We start from the raw sequence: 18,194 nt of genomic DNA, 5'->3' as shown, positions 1-18,194 counted from the left end.
CCTGTACAATAACCATCTGTGTGTGCAGGCATCTATGGGGGGCTTGGGAGAAATGGGAAACAGAAGCAAATCAGCATGAAGTTCACGCCGCTGTGAGTAACAGAGTCCTTGGACTCTGACGCAGGCATCTCATGTCTTCTCCCAGCATTCACGAACTCATAGTAGGCTAACTTGTAAGCTTGCGAGCTGTGTAAATCCCAGATCCTGACACAGCCTGACAGAGGAACTCTCCCAACTTGATTATTTAGTGTAAACAGTTACCAGGGAAACAGAAAACTATGAGGATTATGTTTGTATATCAAAAGTAAGAAAATCCATCCGCAGCCCAGGATTTTAGAGACTTGCTAGCAACTCATGTGCATTCTTTTTATGAAATGTTATTTTCTTGCAACCCTGACTCCTAGGCCCTTCAAAGAATCACTTTGTCTTATTAAAACAGAATCCCCTTTATGCTCCAAGAGCCCAATGATTAGTCTTGATTTTAAAGCAGATTATTTTATAAAAGTTTAGTGGAACAGGTACTCAGCTGAAATGATTGATAGTGGTAGATTCATGTGTAGAGAATCACAGAAACCCCAAATCACAAAAGCTAAAATGGAGTGGCTCAAAGATAACTAACTCAGGAAAGCTCTCAGATCTTATGGCAGGTACGGTGCTAACGGCTGGACTGTCAGACACAACCAAAGCATCAAAGGTTGACTCTAAAATACGGGGAACCAACTGCTATAACTCACTGGTAGTGTTACTTGATAAATTCCTCAGTTATTTTATACAATATTAGAGAAGCAGAATTAACTTTATCCCAATCCCTCATTTGAGGAAACAGGGGTCTATGGTAAAGTGATTCATCCCCCATAACCTTACTGTCAATTTCAAATATCTGAATATGCTACAGCATCTAGCTCTAAGGAACACTAAAGTAAACTTTTAAACTAGTGAATATATGAAGCATTGAATGAACACACATACGTTAAGTCAGAACTGGAACCCAGGTTTCCTCTTCTTCAAACCAATGTTTACTGCACTGTTGATAGACCAGGTTTTTCCACACCAGACATCTGCATACCAACGTTGCAATTTTTGCCATATTAAATTAACCATTTAATTAACATCACTTTTGAACTTAGCTTTGTTCTAAACAACAACACCTGCAAACTGAGGGTTACATATTTTTCTATTACGATAAAATATGTAACTATTCGTTATGTTCAACCAGAGCTATAAGCATCAATCTTTGGGAAACACTGATTAGACAATACTTTGTCTAGAGAAAAATAAGCATCAAGACTGCACAGAATCATTCCTTACTATTTTCATTTTTGTCAAGAAGTTCAAAGCTTGATTCCATGGAGACCCTGAAATCCTTCTGAATTTTCATCTGAGAAGCACTAAAAATACACTGGTAATTTCTTACATTTTCTCTATTGAACAGATGAATGAAAATGATTCTGTTCAAATTAGCCAACTATTGGTTATTATCAGGAAATTATCATCTTCAGAAAAGTATACAAAAACAACTTAATTTCCAAATAGCAGTAGAGCATACTATTAAGTCTAGTCTTGAAATCAAGTTTCCACAAGCAGAAAATATTCTTTACTCACCAAATTCAGGACAACACTCATTCTCCAATGAATTCAATAACCTTTCAAGGGAAAAAAAATAAGGAAAATGTGAGTTCTTTTTTAGGAAAGAGATGAAACACATTTTGCAAATTAATGAGTGTAAAGTAGGAGGGAAAACACCTGGTTACACTTGAAAGTTATCAAAATGCCTCCATTTAGCATATTTCACTTTAAAATATCCACAGTATGTTTAGATCCCTCTAATTACTGAAAACAAGTTCAAAGTTTTTATGTGCTTGATGAGAGTATGTCAGACTAGAACATCAAAACAACCTTGGAGGTTCTCTATTTTATTATTTATTATTTCTTCCTCACATAATACTTTGTCTTGTAACAATAGTTTTCCATTTGGAGTTCCCCATTCCCTATGAAGAATATTTTAATTTGTGCTTTTATTTAGATGATTTATAATATATGCACCTTCCAGATCACATGAATGTCCATCTTATAATCAAATATTTCTATACAATTTCAGTGGTTCCTATTTGTACTTGAATGTTTTCCTTATTTGAAAGGGAATTTTGTGGCTACTTTTAAACGATTTTTTATTGAAAAAATGTAACACAAATATGAAACACCATGTAAGTAAATAATTTAATGAATGTTCACTTCATGACTAGTTTGCCAAGGTTTCTACTCCCTTTTTATAATCACTTGGGTGTACTGTTCTTTTTTGTCACCTTTTTGCCATTTCAAGAATTTTTTTCTATTCATTGAAGGACATAACTATCAGCAACACTGTTTTATCCAATTTGCAACATTTTGTGAATGATATGCTTCTTCTAATATTATGGCTACCTTTTTGTGTGTTATCTTCTTCAGATAGCTTGTCTAAAGACTTCCTTTAAGTTTAAATTCTCTAGCAAGATATATGTTTGATTCTGAAATTTTAAAAAGTTGAATGCTCTAGAATTACCATATCCTACTTATAGTAATCATTTTCTTGCATTTTAAAAACAGTTTTATCATCCAAGGGTGCATTCAAAATAAACCATAGGTTTTTGGGGTCTGTTTTTTAAAATGTATTTTAAGGGTCTTTTTATCTACAAGTCTTCTTTCCATTCTTTTTTCTTCCAGTGTGATTTATTTGTTAAGGAAAAGGGCTTTGTTTCTTGTTATTTGTTCTTGTCCTGTTGTTTTGTTCCATTGTCAGATTTTGCTAAGTTTATCCAGATGGTAGACTTAACATATTTCTCTGTCCTCTGTATTTCCTGTTAAATTTCTAGTTTATGGACTTGATTGGGTCAGGCTGCATTTAAAAAAAACTTTCTTTGCAAGACTATTTCATAGGTGGTTTTCTCATATAAGCATTTAATGGTAAAGAAATTTCTCTAAGCACTGTTTCATTGCATCCCACAAATTTTGACATGTTTACATTTATTGAAAATACTTTCTAATTTCTCTTGTGACTTCTCTTGTGACCCATAGTGTCTTTAGAAGCATGTAGTTTAATTTCCAACTACTTGGTTTTCTACAAATATCTTTTCGTTATTGATTTCTAGTTTAATTCCTTTGTGGGCAGAGAAAATATTTTGTTATGACTACAATCATTTAAAATTTGTTGAGGTTGTTTTATGATAGAATATGGTCCATTTTGGTGAATATTCCATGTGCATTTGAAAAGAAGACAAGTTCTCTAGTTATTGGGTGGAATGTTCTATAAATGTCAAATATGTTGATAGAAGTTTTTATTCTGGTCTTCTATATCAACAGTTCCCAAATTTGCCTGCACTCTGTTGAAATCACCTTTGTAAACTCCAAAAATATTCATGTCAGTATCCCACCCTAGAGACCATAATTTAATAAGTCTGGGATGTAGCCTGTTCTTTGGAGTTATTAGGAGATTCTTAGGTGATTCGAATGTGAAGGCAAGCCTGGGTCCTGGGTTCTTTATCCTCACAGGTTTTCTGTATACTTGTTTTACAAATTACAGAGAGGGGAGTGATGAACTTTCCGACTATTGTTGTAGGCTAGTTTCTTATTTCAGTTCTATCAGTTTTTGCTTCAGTGCCACTTTGTAGCACTGTTACGATTTTGCATCTTCTTAATGAACTGACCCCTTTATCTTGTTTTAATATCAATCCCCCTGATTACTAGTAAAGGTAAACATTAAAAAAAATCTTTCTGACCACTCAGTTTTCCTCTTTTGTGAGTTGCCTGTTTATGTTATTTGAATATTTTTTTTATCTGTGTCAGAATTCTTAACATTTTCAGAGATTTACTATATTATTTGTCTGTGGCTTGCTTTTAACTTGATTTAAAATGTCTTCTCATCTGTGTATAAAACAATCAAAATTTAAAATCTTTTCCTAATGAATGACACTGTTTTGTCTGGTTTAACAAATCCTTCTCTACGGTGGTGTCATAAAGACATCTGTGTTTTCCTAAAAGTTTGGAGTTTTTTCACATTTCACATTCACTTCATTTGGAATTTAATTTTATTTTTGGTGTGAGATCAGGATCTAATTTCATATTTTTATATGAATAGCCAATTTCACTAAAACCACCATACTTTGTTTTTATATAGCCAATCAACAAAGTTACTGTGCCAATTTTACTACCAAGAATAATGAGTAATAGTTTTTCCCACAACCTTACCAACATTTCTTCCTTACCAGACACCTTTATTTTATACCAACTTCCAGGTACAGGTACTTGCTTTTCTAACTTTCTTTTTGTCTATTCTTGTGTTAATATTACATTTTTAAAAGTTGCTTTTAAAATAGAATTACCATATGATCTAGCAATTCCAATTCTGGGCATATACCCAAAAGAACTGAAAGCAGTCTCACAGAGATATTTGCACATACCACGTTCATAGCTGCATTCATAATAGCTAAATGCAACTCAAGTGTCCACTGAAGGATGAACAGATAAACCAAATGTGGTATATACTTAAAATGGAATAATATTCAGCCTTAAAGAAGAAGAAATTCTAACACATGCTACAACATGGATGAACCTTGAGGATGTTATGCTAAGTTAGTCACAAAAGACAAATACTGTATGATTCCACTTACATGAGGTGCCTCAAATAGTCAAACTGATAGAGCAGAAAGAGTTGTGGTTGCCAGGGGCTGGCAGTAGAGGTGAATGGGGAGTTGTTTAATGGGTATAAAATTTCAGTTCTGCAAGATGAAAAGAGTTCTGGGGATTGGCTGCACAACAATGAGAATATACCTAACACTACTGAACTGCACACTTTAAAATCGTTATTTAAATGGTAACTCTTTTATGTATATTTTACCCTATTTAAAACTAAAAGCAAAAAACAACCCCCCAAAAACCTGTTCTTCTAGAAAAAAAAAATCTGCATTTAATAGTTCTCTTAGTCTTCGGTGTTCTGCAGTTTCACCACGATGTGTCCAGGTATAGAATTCCTTATTTTAATCCTGCTCAAGAATAAGTGCTTCTTGGGCTTCCCTGGTGGCGCAGTGGTTGAGAGTCCCCCTGTCGATGCAGGGGACACGGCTTCGTGCCCCGGTCCGGGAAGATCCCACATGCCGCAGAGCGGCTGGGCCCGTGAGCCATGGCCGCTGGGCCTGCGCGTCCGGAGCCTGTGCGCCACGGCGGGAGAGGCCACGACAGTGAGAGGCCCGCGTACCACAAAAAAAAAAAAAAAAAAAAAAAGAATAAGTGCTTCTTGAATCTAATTCAAATATTCCACAACCCTGAAAAATTCCTAGTTATTACTCTTTAAATACTTAGCACACCCATTCTCTCTAGTCTCTCTTTTTGACACTCCTGTTAGATTTATGTTCAATCTTTCTTATTTCTCATGTATTTAGCTCCTGCATTGCATTCTAGTAAATTTTCCTCATAGTGTGTATCTTAGTTCTAGTCAAATGTATAATTCTCAAACACTGAACGGAAAATTTTTTTATATATTCCTTAAAAAAAGTAAGGCTCTATGTCAGCAAACTGTGCTAGAAGTAAAAAGTCAAGAAACAGGTAGACATATGACTCACCTCTACAACTCAGGAGAATGTGCCAAAGCCAAAACAATAACAAATATTCAAAGCCAGCATTGCTGCTTTGTGTCAAGTGCTAGGTACCTGTGAATGGTACCCAGCCTGATTACATTACATCCCAAAGCCTGGCACACAGCATTTCACACTGCGTCTATGACCTTGAGCAGGAAATTTATTTACTCTTAAGCTTCTTTCTGTGGGTTGCTGTGAGGCTCAAATGGGATAAAGTGAGCAAAAGTGCTATACACCAAAGTAGTATTAAGGTATTTTCTCAATTCTAAAATATTATTAAATGGTCTGGCGCACTATGGATTTTATGATAGTTTGGGGAAGATGCGGAGAGGAACAGTCCGTTAGACGTACACTTAAGAGATTTCTGATTTGGGAAACTAAAAATATGGAAAAGTCTGCTTTTAGAACTGAAGAACCAGGGTACTTTCTCTGTTATGTCCAAACACGTCCTTTTCTTGAATTTGAATGATTTCTCTGTCGCCCAGTGTTAGGTTTTACCAACCTCCAGGTTTTACCAACCTCCTTCCTCACAGCTGTCAGAATTTTCCACACTGGATTTCTTGACCCCATTTTCACGGACCGGCTGAGACTGAGGAGCTGCCTCACTCGGACTGGCTTTCGCCCGCTCAGCTTAGCTTCTGTACTGTCATTGGCTGTTGCTCTTCCCGGACCCGCCCACAACGACCTCAACCCTGATTGGATGCCAGTGCCCTTTTATTATGGCAAAAGGTGGATCCCGAGGGTTAGAGGTAGGACGATTGGGGCGTCGTGTAGCTAATGCGCAGGCGTGCCTTCTTGAGAGGGGATTGGCTGGCGACGGGCCGGGACGGGGTGGGACTCTAGCCTCGGCGCACGCTCTGTGGGCGGGGAGGGCGGGGTTGCCGGTGCCAGTTGGTCCGAGTGTCCAGGCCTGAGGTGTCCTCCCGATCCCTCCCCTCTGCCGGCGCCTCAAAAGGCAGGTGAGGGCCGTCGTGGGTCGCGGAGGGCCTGGCCTCGAGCGACTGGAGTTGCGGCCTCGGTACTGACGAGAGCCTGGAGGGAGGGGCGGGATGTACGCGGTCCGGCGCACGGGGACCCGGGAAGAGCGTCGTACGGCCTGGGCGTTAGGTGCGCGGCCGAGGCCTGGCTCCCTGCAGAACCCCTGCGCAGCCCCTTTTCTCATCCTCTCGTTGTTGTGCGGAGAGGTTCCTTTGTGGAGGGCCGCCCGCGGTCCGTGGCGCGGACCTCCTGCCGCCTTCTCCCCGCGGATCCTGAGTCTAAGGCCTCTGTCCGCCCTGAAGTGGGACTGCGGGAGGGGCGTTCGGGTGTGTTGGGACCTGGCACGCCTGGACTAGCCCGCGGCTTCTCGGCCGAGAACTCGGAGACGGGGGCGGGGGAGAGGACGCGGGGGCGGGGAGGGAGCCGAGTGAGCGGTGAAACCAGGGCTGGCGACATCTTTTCAGGCTCTGAAAGTAGCTCCCGGGTTAGTTTCTCAATGGGCATCTTGCAAGCGTCCTGCTGGACAAGTTTGGGGATTTAGGATTGTTGGAAAGGAGAAACAGGAGACGTTCCTGAAAGACAGGATTTTCGTTTGTATCGATTCCAGTACTATGACGTAATAATATTAAGGACAGATGGTGTGCTCTGTTCCCAACGCTGTACCTGAGAATCCAAAGCTCTGCCTGTATATTCCGTGCCTGTACTCATTCACTGATTAAACTCAGTATAGCTAGCCACTCTGGATATCTCGTTTCTGATCAAATATTTGGTCACTTAATTTTGTGGAATTTAAAATTGGACTTAACCAGAACAAGTCAGAATTTGAAGGGACTTGAACAAGCCATGTTGAAAGTCGTTGCAGCTTGCAGTGAATGAAATTTACCTTCAGTTTTTTAGATAGTAGAAATAGCAAAGAAATTTGACATCAAGGGTTGCAAAACGTTTTGCAAGTTTAGGTTAGGGTCATATTAAAGTGTCTTCCCTTGCATAATGGAAAAAGCAGGGACTTTATAGTTAGATCTGAGTTTAGATTCTTGGTACAGACTTCGGCTGTGAACTCTAAGGCAAGATATGTAGCCTTTCTGAGATACAGGGTCCACGTTTGTAAAGTGCTACGTCCTGTTGATTTGATGAGCTAATATATGTAAAGAATTTAGTATATTAATGTACAGTGACGTTTAGTAGTTTTGCTAGTTCCATTAGTAAGTAGATGACGGATGATGAAAATCAGTTTTAGATGCAGAAAAGTTGAGAGGTTTAGGTTGGGTGGATATCGGAAAAGTCTCAAAATCTCAGGTCTCCGTTGTGAGCATAGTGTGGTGGGGTGGTGGAAAAAACTAGACTGGGACATTGACTGTATGTAGTCTTGGCTCTGTCTGTGTAAGTATTACTGTGATCTGAGGTAGGCCATTATCATCTTGGCCTTGGCTTAGTTGTAAAAACGAGGCAAGTGGACCAAGTAATTTTTAAAAATGCTTCTTGTGGCCTGAAGTAGAGCTAAAAGGTAGAAAAGATAATAGCTAACATTATTGAATAACTACTGTGTATTGTTATATTATATATATATATATATATCATATATGATATATATATATATCAACTCATAATGTTCTCACAACAAAACTATGAGGTACATACTGTTATTAACCTCATTTTGCAGATGAGGAAACTGAGGCTGAGATGTTAATCTTACCTAAGGTTCCAGAGCTTATAAATAGGAGAGCTAGCATTTGAATCCAGGTAACTTAAATCCATGTTCTTAATCACTGTGCTAAACTGCCTCTTATGAAGAGCATGTCATGGTACTGTTGGGCATACTAGAAAAGAAGGTAGAGGTGTACTTGGTAAGATGATAGCCTTTGGTCACAGTTGACTGTGAGGGCATGGAAAATGGGTCTATACTAATGCTTGCCACATTTCTGGATCCTTGTTCTTTCCATACTTTTGCTCCTTGGACTTAAATTATCAAAATAACTCTAGATTCTCTTCCACTGACCAAGGCTAGATGAAGATAGGCACTAAAATTTACTGTGATTTTTGAGAAAAGTTTTATGAGATCTGACCTCGGCTTAGGTCAGAGTTGAGGAATCCCAGACAGTCATATCCATTGCGGAGAGCTAAGGCAGATTTTGGATAAACAGATCAGCTTTAGCACCCCACATTTATTTCGGTGTTCCCACACTTGAGATACTTTGGTCTGGGTTCTCTCTCTTTTATTTTTTTGTTTATTTATTTTTTTTGCAGTACGCGGGCCTCTCACTGTCGTGGCCTTTCCCGTTGCGGAGCACAGGCTCCGGACGCGCAGGCTCAGCGGCCATGGCTCACGGACCCAGCCGCTCCGCGGCATGTGGGATCCTCCCAGATCGGGGAACGAACCCGTGTCCCCTGCATCGGCAGGCGGACTCTCAACCACTGCACCACCAGGGAAGCCCCTGGGTTCTCTCTCTTTTAATGTCAGGTTTGGATTTATGTGTAGGAGCAGAAGAAGTTGAAAATGAACTCCTAAGAGCACATCTGACACAGCATTGGATTGATATGATAGCAACTATAGATTGAGAAGAAGAATTTTATAGTTGAAAAATTCAATCTTGTGTCGAGTGCATATTATGATGTAGTACTGGGCTAATGTAGGCATTGCAAAGTTTCAGGATTGACCCTATTTTGAAGGAAGTAAAATCCATGGCTAAAATACTTTGACTTAAAGAGCTCAACAAACCTTTTGATCCCATATATAAAATAAATCTGTTTATGACTCTGGATGTCCTGACAGACTTAGAATATATACAGGAGTAGCGTTTTGAGACTGGTCTATTTGATCACATCACAATAAGAAAAAATTGCTACTTGTGTTTTTTTGTTGTTGTCATGCAGAGGCAGCCGGTGATACTCTGGTGTTGCACACGGCTGCCACATACAGTTGGGCAGGTTTTGCACTGTTCAGCCCTCAGGGCAATCTTACATGGGCTATGATGTGAGTAGTGCTGTCTTGGGTTATGTGGTATATCCTATAGCACTGTCCTTGCGCCCTGCTTTTGTGCTCTTGCTTCCACCCCAATCTGGACGTGTTTTTCTAAGAGTAATTTTGTATTGTTTGGGTTATGTGTGGCCAAAATTTCAGAAACTGGCTTCTTTTTCCTTACCTACTACATTGGTCAGCCTGGAACACTTTGCATTTATGGAGGACTTCTGGGCTTAATTTTAGTATTAGACTAAAATACAGGCAAAAGAAGTATAACCCATCCCTATACCAGATCTGATTTCAAAGTTGAGTGCATTGATTTTGTGATTATCTGTTGCTTTGACTTGTGTATCATATCACTCTTCTCAGCTGTCAGGAGAATTCTGTTTCAGGTGTATTCTTAAAAAGACTGGATATTAGAAATCTGGAGCATTTAATATACAGGTTTCCCCCTACTATCTGAAAGTAGAGCATTCCTACCTTTTGTAAGCTGAAATGGCGTAAAGTGATGAAGCAATTATCTTAGGACACATCTTGCTAACAGATGCACAAAATAAATAAAACACTCACAGACACAGGTCAAAGCTGTGGCGGCTTGAGGCTGAGCTGCTGAGTGTAGTTCTCAGGGAAGGAGCTTGGTGTCACTGCTCAGAGTGAGTGCTGCCTCTGTAACACCTTGCTGCAAAACAAACGCTGAATGCTATTTTTGTTTTTTGCCTTTTTTCACGAAAGTGGAAATCCTCATCAGATTTCTTTTGTTTAGCAAAACAGGTACTAATATAGGTCTTTTATACAAGCGAAGTGGCATAAAGCAAACTTTTAAAAAATGGGGAATACTTCTCTCATGTAGCAGGGAAGATAGCCAAGTTGAAGTCTGCTGTTGCTGAGTATTCCCAAGATCACTTACTTTTGCTTTTGGCTGTTACCTCTGTCATCCCTCCCAGACAAGTATCAATAGTTGAAGTGGTATGAAAGTGCTCTTGTCTCGGGGAAGGGCCAAATAAAGTTTTCACTGCTAGCACTTTTCCTCTTCAATTATAAAGACACATTGATTGAATGGAGAAGAATAATTTTTGAAGTGTGGTCTTTGAATACTATTATACAAAGTATTTAATGACTTAAAGAATTTTTGAAAAAAAATTTCATAATCAGTCTATTTGGATTTATGTGTGTGTGTGTATAGATATATATACACATATACACACAATTTATACAGTTGACCCTTGAACAACGAGGGTTAGGGGTACCGACCCTCTGCACGATTGAAAATCCACATGTAACTTTACAGTCGGCCTGCCATATACGCAATTCCGCATCTGCAGATTGAACCAACTGTAGGTCGTGTAGTTCTGTAGTAGTATTTATTGAAAAAAATTTGAGTGTAAGTAGACCCGCATAGTTCAAACCCTTGTTCAGGAGTCATCTGTGTGTGTGTGTGTGTGTGTGTGCGTGCAACTATATCTATCTATCTAAAACTTTCTGAAGTACAAAGAACCTGAGAATTAAAACCAGTGAGGGAGAGTAGCGCTAATGCTGTATAAGTGGGAAGACTTGGGGTAGATGTATTAAGCATTATTTTTGGTGTTACTTCTTTAATAAAGCTATGTGTAAAGGAGGTTTAATATCTTTCTTTTTTAGACTGAGTGATACCTTACTTTAATATCTTTCTTTTTTAGACTGAGTGATATCTTACTTGAGAGGTAGTTTATACATGTGTACACTGAGCATTCTGTTGCCATGTTCATGCCAGCATCTGAAGTGTCATGAGGGAATATACAATATACTGATCACTGTTTTGATTGTGATTCTAGTTCTGGTATGTGGACATCCTTGTTCAATAGGTTTGGGTTCTACTGTTCAGCATATGGAGGCATAACAATGCCTTGGGTATAGTAGGTGCTCAATAAATACTTGTTGAAAGAGTAACAACATTGACTAAGATCTAAGTTGCTTCACTGAGTAAATTAGATTGGTTAACAAATCTGTTTTCAGTAATAATCTGGTACATTATTTAATAAATTTTGAGCACATTGCATGTGAAATGAATGTTAGCAACAGAGCAGAACATGTTTCACAAGGATTTGGAAATTGCTCTAATATTTTGGAGACTTTTATGGACACAAGAAAATGTTAATATTTATTTACTCATTTACATCCTAATTAATCTATTTTAACTATAACCAGGAGGTGACAAGTACATATTTTTCATTTAACCCATATTAGTGTTTCGGATAACTAGTATTTTTCTTTTGAATTTTATGTTTAAAAAGTGTTAATTGGTATATATGAAAAAATGTTTTAATAATGAAGAATATTTTTAGAGAGATTTGTCTTCCTTGCTGCCATTATCCTTAATGTAAGAGCTTTTTCAATTTGCTGTGTGTTCTTTATCCATACTAAAGATTTTTCACATAATTTACATAAGTGAATATACAATGGCATAAACATTCTTTCATGTTATTATAGTCATAATTATTTTTAGTAGCCACTCCATTAGAAATGGCAACTATAATCAACCAGGCTCTGAATGGACAGTTTATATTGTTTCCAATTTACTGGGTTATAAATAAGGTTGAAGTAAAGATTTTTATGGATGTAATTTTTTTCCTTCTTAATTTTCCTTAGGCTAAATTTCCAAGAGTAAAATTACTTTGTAAAAAATATTTAAATGTTTTTGTGAATCTTGTTTATTACTGTACTGCTTTCCAAAAATATTACGTTTAAAATTTGTGTCCAATATTTTGTGTTAGTTTTTCCATAACTTCGCTAGCATTGATCATCTTCTTTTAGAAAAATATTTTATGAAATATACAGTGGTATTTTATTATGCATTTCTTTGACTACCAAGAAACTCAACATTTTCTCTTATTTACTTAATATTTCTCTTTGTAAACTGTAAATATTCTTTGCTTATTTCCCCACTGGGTATTTATTCTTAGTAAAGCATGTGAAAGGGGTCCTACTGGGTCACTTAATTTTCTTGTGAAAAACAAGCTTATATTTCATTACTCTATGTGTCTATGTTTCTAACTTTTTCTTATTGCAGACCATTCATCAAGAATTTTGTATCCAAGGCCCAAAAGTTTGTTACCGAAGATGATGAATGCTGACATGGATGGTATGTTCTTCGTTTTCCTTTTTGTATGTTCTTGGTTTTGTGGTGCATACATTGCTTTATTAAGCAATAGAAAGAGCAGAGAATCAATACTTAGAAGGCTTTGATCTTGGCCAGTGTACTTATTTATAATCCCATCTAGTTCTAGAAAAGATTTAAGGCAACTTCCATTCTTTAACTATGAGATGGCAAAACATTTTACCTTCACCTTGGTGTCCCCATCTGCCATGTGGGATATAACCTTTTATTTTACAGGGCTCTTGTATAAGTCAAGTAAGAATGAATATAAACCATTTTGCAGATCTTTTAAGTGCTATACTACACAAATGGTAGCTAATATTAAGAGTAAATCTGAACCTTTTCATTATAGCAGTTGATGCTGAAAATCAGGTGGAACTGGAGGAGAAAACACGACTTATTAATCAAGTGTTGGAACTCCAACACACCCTTGAAGGTTAGCTTGCGTTTTGTATTTTTCTTGACTAACATCCAGGTAATTGAAATTGTAATTGTAAGCAAATTGCTAAATTTGTTCGTTACTGTGCACAGTTTTTAAAACTATAAATTTCAAAGTCTGCTTCAGTAGTTTTTTTTCCTCTCCTGCCTGTAGCTTTGGCTGGTGATTTCAAAGAACAGATACGTTTCAATAAGGAAGTCAAATAGTGTTCTTATGCTTCCCTCTTTAAGGTCTAACATAATGAGCCCCATTTAAGTCCCTGCATTGTGTTACTAAGTCCACTTTAATAAAGCTTATATGAGAGTAAAATCAGTGTATTAGCCTCGGGGATTATAAGGGAACTGATCTGAGTTTTTTCATTTTCTAAATGTCTTGCATAAAATTAATTCCACCAGTGAAACATCTTTTGGTTTTCAACGAAATTAAGAGGTGGTGGTGGGTTTTTTTTGAAATCAGGTTGAGCAGATCATGTCATTCCAGTGGCTTCCCATCTCACAGTTAATGGAAGCCAGGTTCCTCTCTGTAAGTCTCTCACTTCCCTTTTACCTTTCAGTCCTGTCACATTCCCTGACTGGGACACTTCAACCTCCTTGTTGTTCTTTCAGCAAGCTTCTCCTCAGGGTCTTAGCGGTTGCTGTTCCCCTGTGCTTGAATCTTTTCCCTTAGTCATTTGCATATCTATGTGGCTCATTCCCTTACTTCCTTTAGGTCTCTAGCGAAATTTTCTTAATCAAAATAGCTATCCCTGACTATACTGTATCACAGGACAACTGCCCTTGGCTTCCTGTGACCCTTACCCTTCTTGCTTTTTCTCCTGACCCCCACCCACCCTAAGCCCCATTAGAATGTCAGCTTGTTAAGGGCAGGGACCTTTTTTGTTACTGTTGCCTCTAGAACAGTGCCTGTCTCTTAGAAGGCACCCCAGGTTGCTGAATGACTGAGGTGTGGTATCTTCTTTTTTTAATCATCAAGACCTGCTCTTTTGAATTTCTTGCTAATGTAAAAATACAAAACGATCAATTGCTTGGAAACTGACTGCCTATATCCAGTATGTGAATTCAGTTATGTTCACCTACTACACTGTCTCAAATATTACTAGTAAAGACATTATGGTTTTATGATGATATGAACCAAAATTCACATTTTAAAAAGTGTTTTTTTAAATAACCATTTTAAGAGTTAACTACTTAACAAAAATGCTGTTTACAAAGAATAACATTTAGTCTAATATGAAATCTCTTTTTAAGAATTTTGGCTATTGATTTGTACTCAGTTTACTTTCTTTACCTTAACTTCTAAAGTAGTCTGAGTTTAAAAACAGAAAATTTAAGGATTGTGGTATTTCTTTTAAGAATGAATCTTAATAAGCATTTTATAATATGGAGTCATTGCCATCATTTTATTGACAATGTGCTTTTTTATTTTCCATATAGATCTCTCTGCAAGAGTAGATGCAGTTAAGGAAGAAAATCTGAAGCTAAAATCAGAAAACCAAGTTCTTGGACAATATATAGAAAACCTCATGTCAGCTTCTAGTGTTTTTCAAACAACTGACACAAAAAGCAAAAGAAAATAAGGGATTGATATCCCTTATGTCTATGGAATTGCTGCTGATCTTTTTTTCTTTAAAACTTGGATAGATTCCAAAAGTTATAGTACTTTTGTTTGTGGCTTCACTGAATATTTATGAAGATAATGTCAGATCTAAGCAAAATTAAGAGCGTAACAGAAGACTTCCATGAGTTTGTGTATTATGTTAGTCTATGAAAATGTGCAAAGGTATTGTAGAGACTTTATAATTAGAAATGCATATATTTATGAAACTTGAAAATGAATGTTATATCAAATTTGCTTTGATTTATAGGTTTAGCATTGTCTTTTATTATAGGCATAGTTAGAGATAGAAGAAAATAACCACCGTGTTGTGAAAAAGTGACCAAAATCACGTACTGAATGCACAGCTTTATATACCCTGTCCACCATCGTGTGCCTCTTCTCCATTTGCTTTCTTCCCATTTTCCTTCCCCTAAGGAAAAAATTGGTTTCACATTTGTAAAGAGTAATTTCAGTAGTTAATCATCTAAGAGAGTAGCCCGAACTCTGTTGAAACTTAACCAAAATAAGATATTTTCTCAGTTTAGGGCTTATTTGTTATATTTAGTAATAAGATAGGATAGTTGGTTTCTGTTTAATCAATTGAAAACGGGGGCTATAAAGATGAAGATTTTTCTTTGAAACTGAATTATCGTATTGGGAAGATTTGTTGTTAAAAACTTCCTTTGCACAAAATAATCCACTTGATACCTGAAAAGATGAGCTCTGGTTGTGTGTGTGTTTGAAATAGAAAATTTTGAGGAAATATAGAAATAGGGTAGGAGAAGTATTTAATACTTGGTAAGTACTTGTAACCAACTCCAAATGTTTTTACTCCAGATTTGTGTTATCTCTGGCACAGATTAGATTTGGGGGGGGGGATGTATAAGAAAATGGATTAAGTTTGGCTAACCTTATGTAAACCACACCTAGAAGAGAATAAAATTTGGTCTCAGGTTTATTTGCAGTACCCAGATGATCAACTTTGCAAAGTCCCTTAAAAAGTTATTAGTATCAGAATCATGAATAAAATGGGAGAGAGTATTACATGTATACTAATTGATGCTTTCTCAGTATTTTATCTCACTACTTCTCCCAGAATTTTCTGTAAACCCAACTACTGGTTTGCAGAGTTTTAGTCATTTAACACTTTTTAAAAATTTAGTTTGTACATTCCATTTAGTAAAGAAATCTATCAGAAGTAATGTTAAAATATTAAATAGGAAAAGAGATCCACTAATATAGTTTATGGTTATTAAATTTAGGCTAATCATGGACTAATTTTAATGTTTGTATTGGTGTTAAGATTTGATGACTTTAGCTGTATGAATATATAATAGTCATACTGCAAACATTTTGCATCCCTTTGTGACCTAATTTTTAAACATTTAAAACTGTGTTGCCATTATGCTTTGCTGTTTAATAAAAAGCTGTTTCAAAAATTGCATGTGTTTTGATATTATTGTGTAAGTAACTGGGATATATACCGTGGTGCAGTGGTGTATCGGGGTTGTTCAAAGCCACAGGATAAGTAGCATATCCTGTGTAAGTACCAGTTACTGGATGTTTAAGGGAATACTATTTTTTTTAAACTAATTTATTTGTATTATTTTTGGCTTCATTGGGTCTTTGTTGCTGCATGTGGGCTTTCTGTAGTCGCAGCGAGCGGGGGCTACTCTTCATTGCGGTGCACGGGCTTATTGTGGTGGCTTCTCTTGTCGCAGAGCACGGGCTCTAGGCGCGCAGGCTTCAGTAGTTGTGGCTCGCGGGCTCTAGAGCGCAGGCTCTGTAGCTGTGGCGCATGGGCTTAGTTTCTCCGCGGCATGTGGGATCTTGCAGGACCAGGGCTCGAACCCATGTCCCCTGCATTGGCAGGTGGATTCTCAACCACTGCGCCACCAGGGAAGTCCGGGAATACTATTATTAAAACAAATATAGGATATTATACCTTAATTTAAAAAATAAAGGCAAAGAATTCAAAGAAAAAGATCCAAGATTGCCAGGGGAAAGGTGGTTGTATTTTTTAGGTTAGGCTAAGCTCTTGTAACGAGATGCAGTGGTAAAAAAAACGCAGAAGTTTCTCTTCCAACTAATGGTTCTGAGGTGAGCATTGTAAACTAACAAACAGACTTTGTGAGCTGGGGATTTCTCTGCCATTTTCAACCGTGGCTTCCAAGTCACACTAGTTATAATCACCATTCTGATTTGCAGAAAAATGCATGGGGTACACATGCAGGGTTTATGGGTTGGGCCTGCCTGGCAATGGCTCATGTCTTCTCGCATTCCCAAGGGCGTGGGGATTTAGATGCAAGAGTGGCTGAGAAATGTCGCTGGCTGGAAGCCATATTCCAGCTACGACTTTATTATGGAAGCCGACAGGAGGAGGGTGGCAGCAGCTTCAGCCACAGCCCTCTTCTCTCGCTATTAAGTATCTGTGCCCAGCCTTCTTCCCATACACACAACGTACTCAACCTCTCCTCATCCAGTTACTGACTCGGCTCTAAGTCCAGGACCTCTGTCAAGGTCTGTCAGTTGTAGATGTGACTCTTAATAGTCTGACCGCCTCTAAACTGATGACAGATTATTTGCTCTGCCCATTTATAATGGTGTAGTGGGGATAGGATACCTAAATAAAAACTCGAAATTTGGACAATGGAATAAAGGGAAACACATCAAAGCAGCTGTGGAATACTCCTGGGAGAGAGACCCTGTGAAGATCCTGTCTCTGATAGTGGATGAAGTTCCTTGATTAGACCCTGACTGTAATCTCTGGCAAGGGACTACCCTTACCCATTGCTCTCCATGGCTTCCCCCCCACTGGAAAGTTATTCCTTGTCCATTCCCCCGCCCCCCACCCAGGACTCTGAAGTACTTGGGAGTGTTCCCCTCATGGGAGTTGTGAAAGCAGTCCGCTGCGCGCTGGTGTGAGTCTGCCGCCCATCGTTTGTAGGCCAAGCTCACGTTTCTTGGGCTGTACAATTCCCTCAAAAACAACCTTGTTGTCGATAGGCTTCAGTTCCGTAGGCTAGGAATGACAAGCTCTTTTCTAGACCAAATTCCCAAAGTTTGCTTTGCTTTCCTTCCTCACAGGACCCTGCCTCTCTTTAATGGAGGCTACTTTGAAACCAACTGAAAATAAGACTGCACTGGGACTGCAACACCCAGGTATCACGGCAGGGCTGGGTCCCTTTGATTGCCTTAACACTTGGAAGAGAAGTCTTAACTGGCCTTCCCCTTTTACCTCCCACACCTCAAAGATAAAACCATTCTGAACTTTTTCTGCTATTCAGGGTACAGAAGCAATTAGTTTTTCTAATCTTGTGAGGTACCTAATATGTGTGATCCTTCTCTATTCCCTTCCGTCTCTGCTTGGACCCTGGTAAGTTCCTTCTTGCGATACCTTGCTAAAAGCATCAAGGAACAGCCAATTCATTTCACATTTTGGCTTATCCAACTGCTGTCCTACAGCTGTTAACTCAGGTGACA

At 38.2% G+C, this 18,194-nt stretch overlaps 1 protein-coding gene across 3 annotated transcripts in view; it reads left to right on the top strand.

The window, feature by feature from the left end:
• The window catches only part of SCOC (short coiled-coil protein), a gene marked incomplete at both ends in the record, with an annotated part of 40,181 nt that extends 25,490 nt beyond the window's left edge, over positions 1–14,691 (top strand). Inside the window, 3 exons of one of the 3 annotated variants that reach the window (XM_079705509.1) lie at positions 12,590–12,661; positions 13,032–13,112; positions 14,549–14,691. In XM_079705509.1, the coding sequence (XP_079561635.1) occupies positions 12,590–12,661; positions 13,032–13,112; positions 14,549–14,691 (296 nt within the window). Of the gene's footprint in view, positions 1–12,589; positions 12,662–13,028; positions 13,113–14,548 lie in introns of all 3 variants that reach the window. The other 2 variants (XM_079705508.1, XM_079705510.1) reach the window with 2 other exon arrangements.
• Between the last annotated feature and the right edge of the window lie 3,503 nt (positions 14,692–18,194).

The sequence above is a fragment of the Hyperoodon ampullatus genome (genome assembly GCF_949752795.1).
Source record: "Hyperoodon ampullatus genome assembly, chromosome: 1".
Classification (NCBI taxonomy): domain Eukaryota; kingdom Metazoa; phylum Chordata; class Mammalia; order Artiodactyla; family Ziphiidae; genus Hyperoodon; species Hyperoodon ampullatus.
The sequence above is the reverse complement of the archived record's forward strand: the minus strand, read 5'-3'. Positions and strand labels throughout refer to the sequence as shown.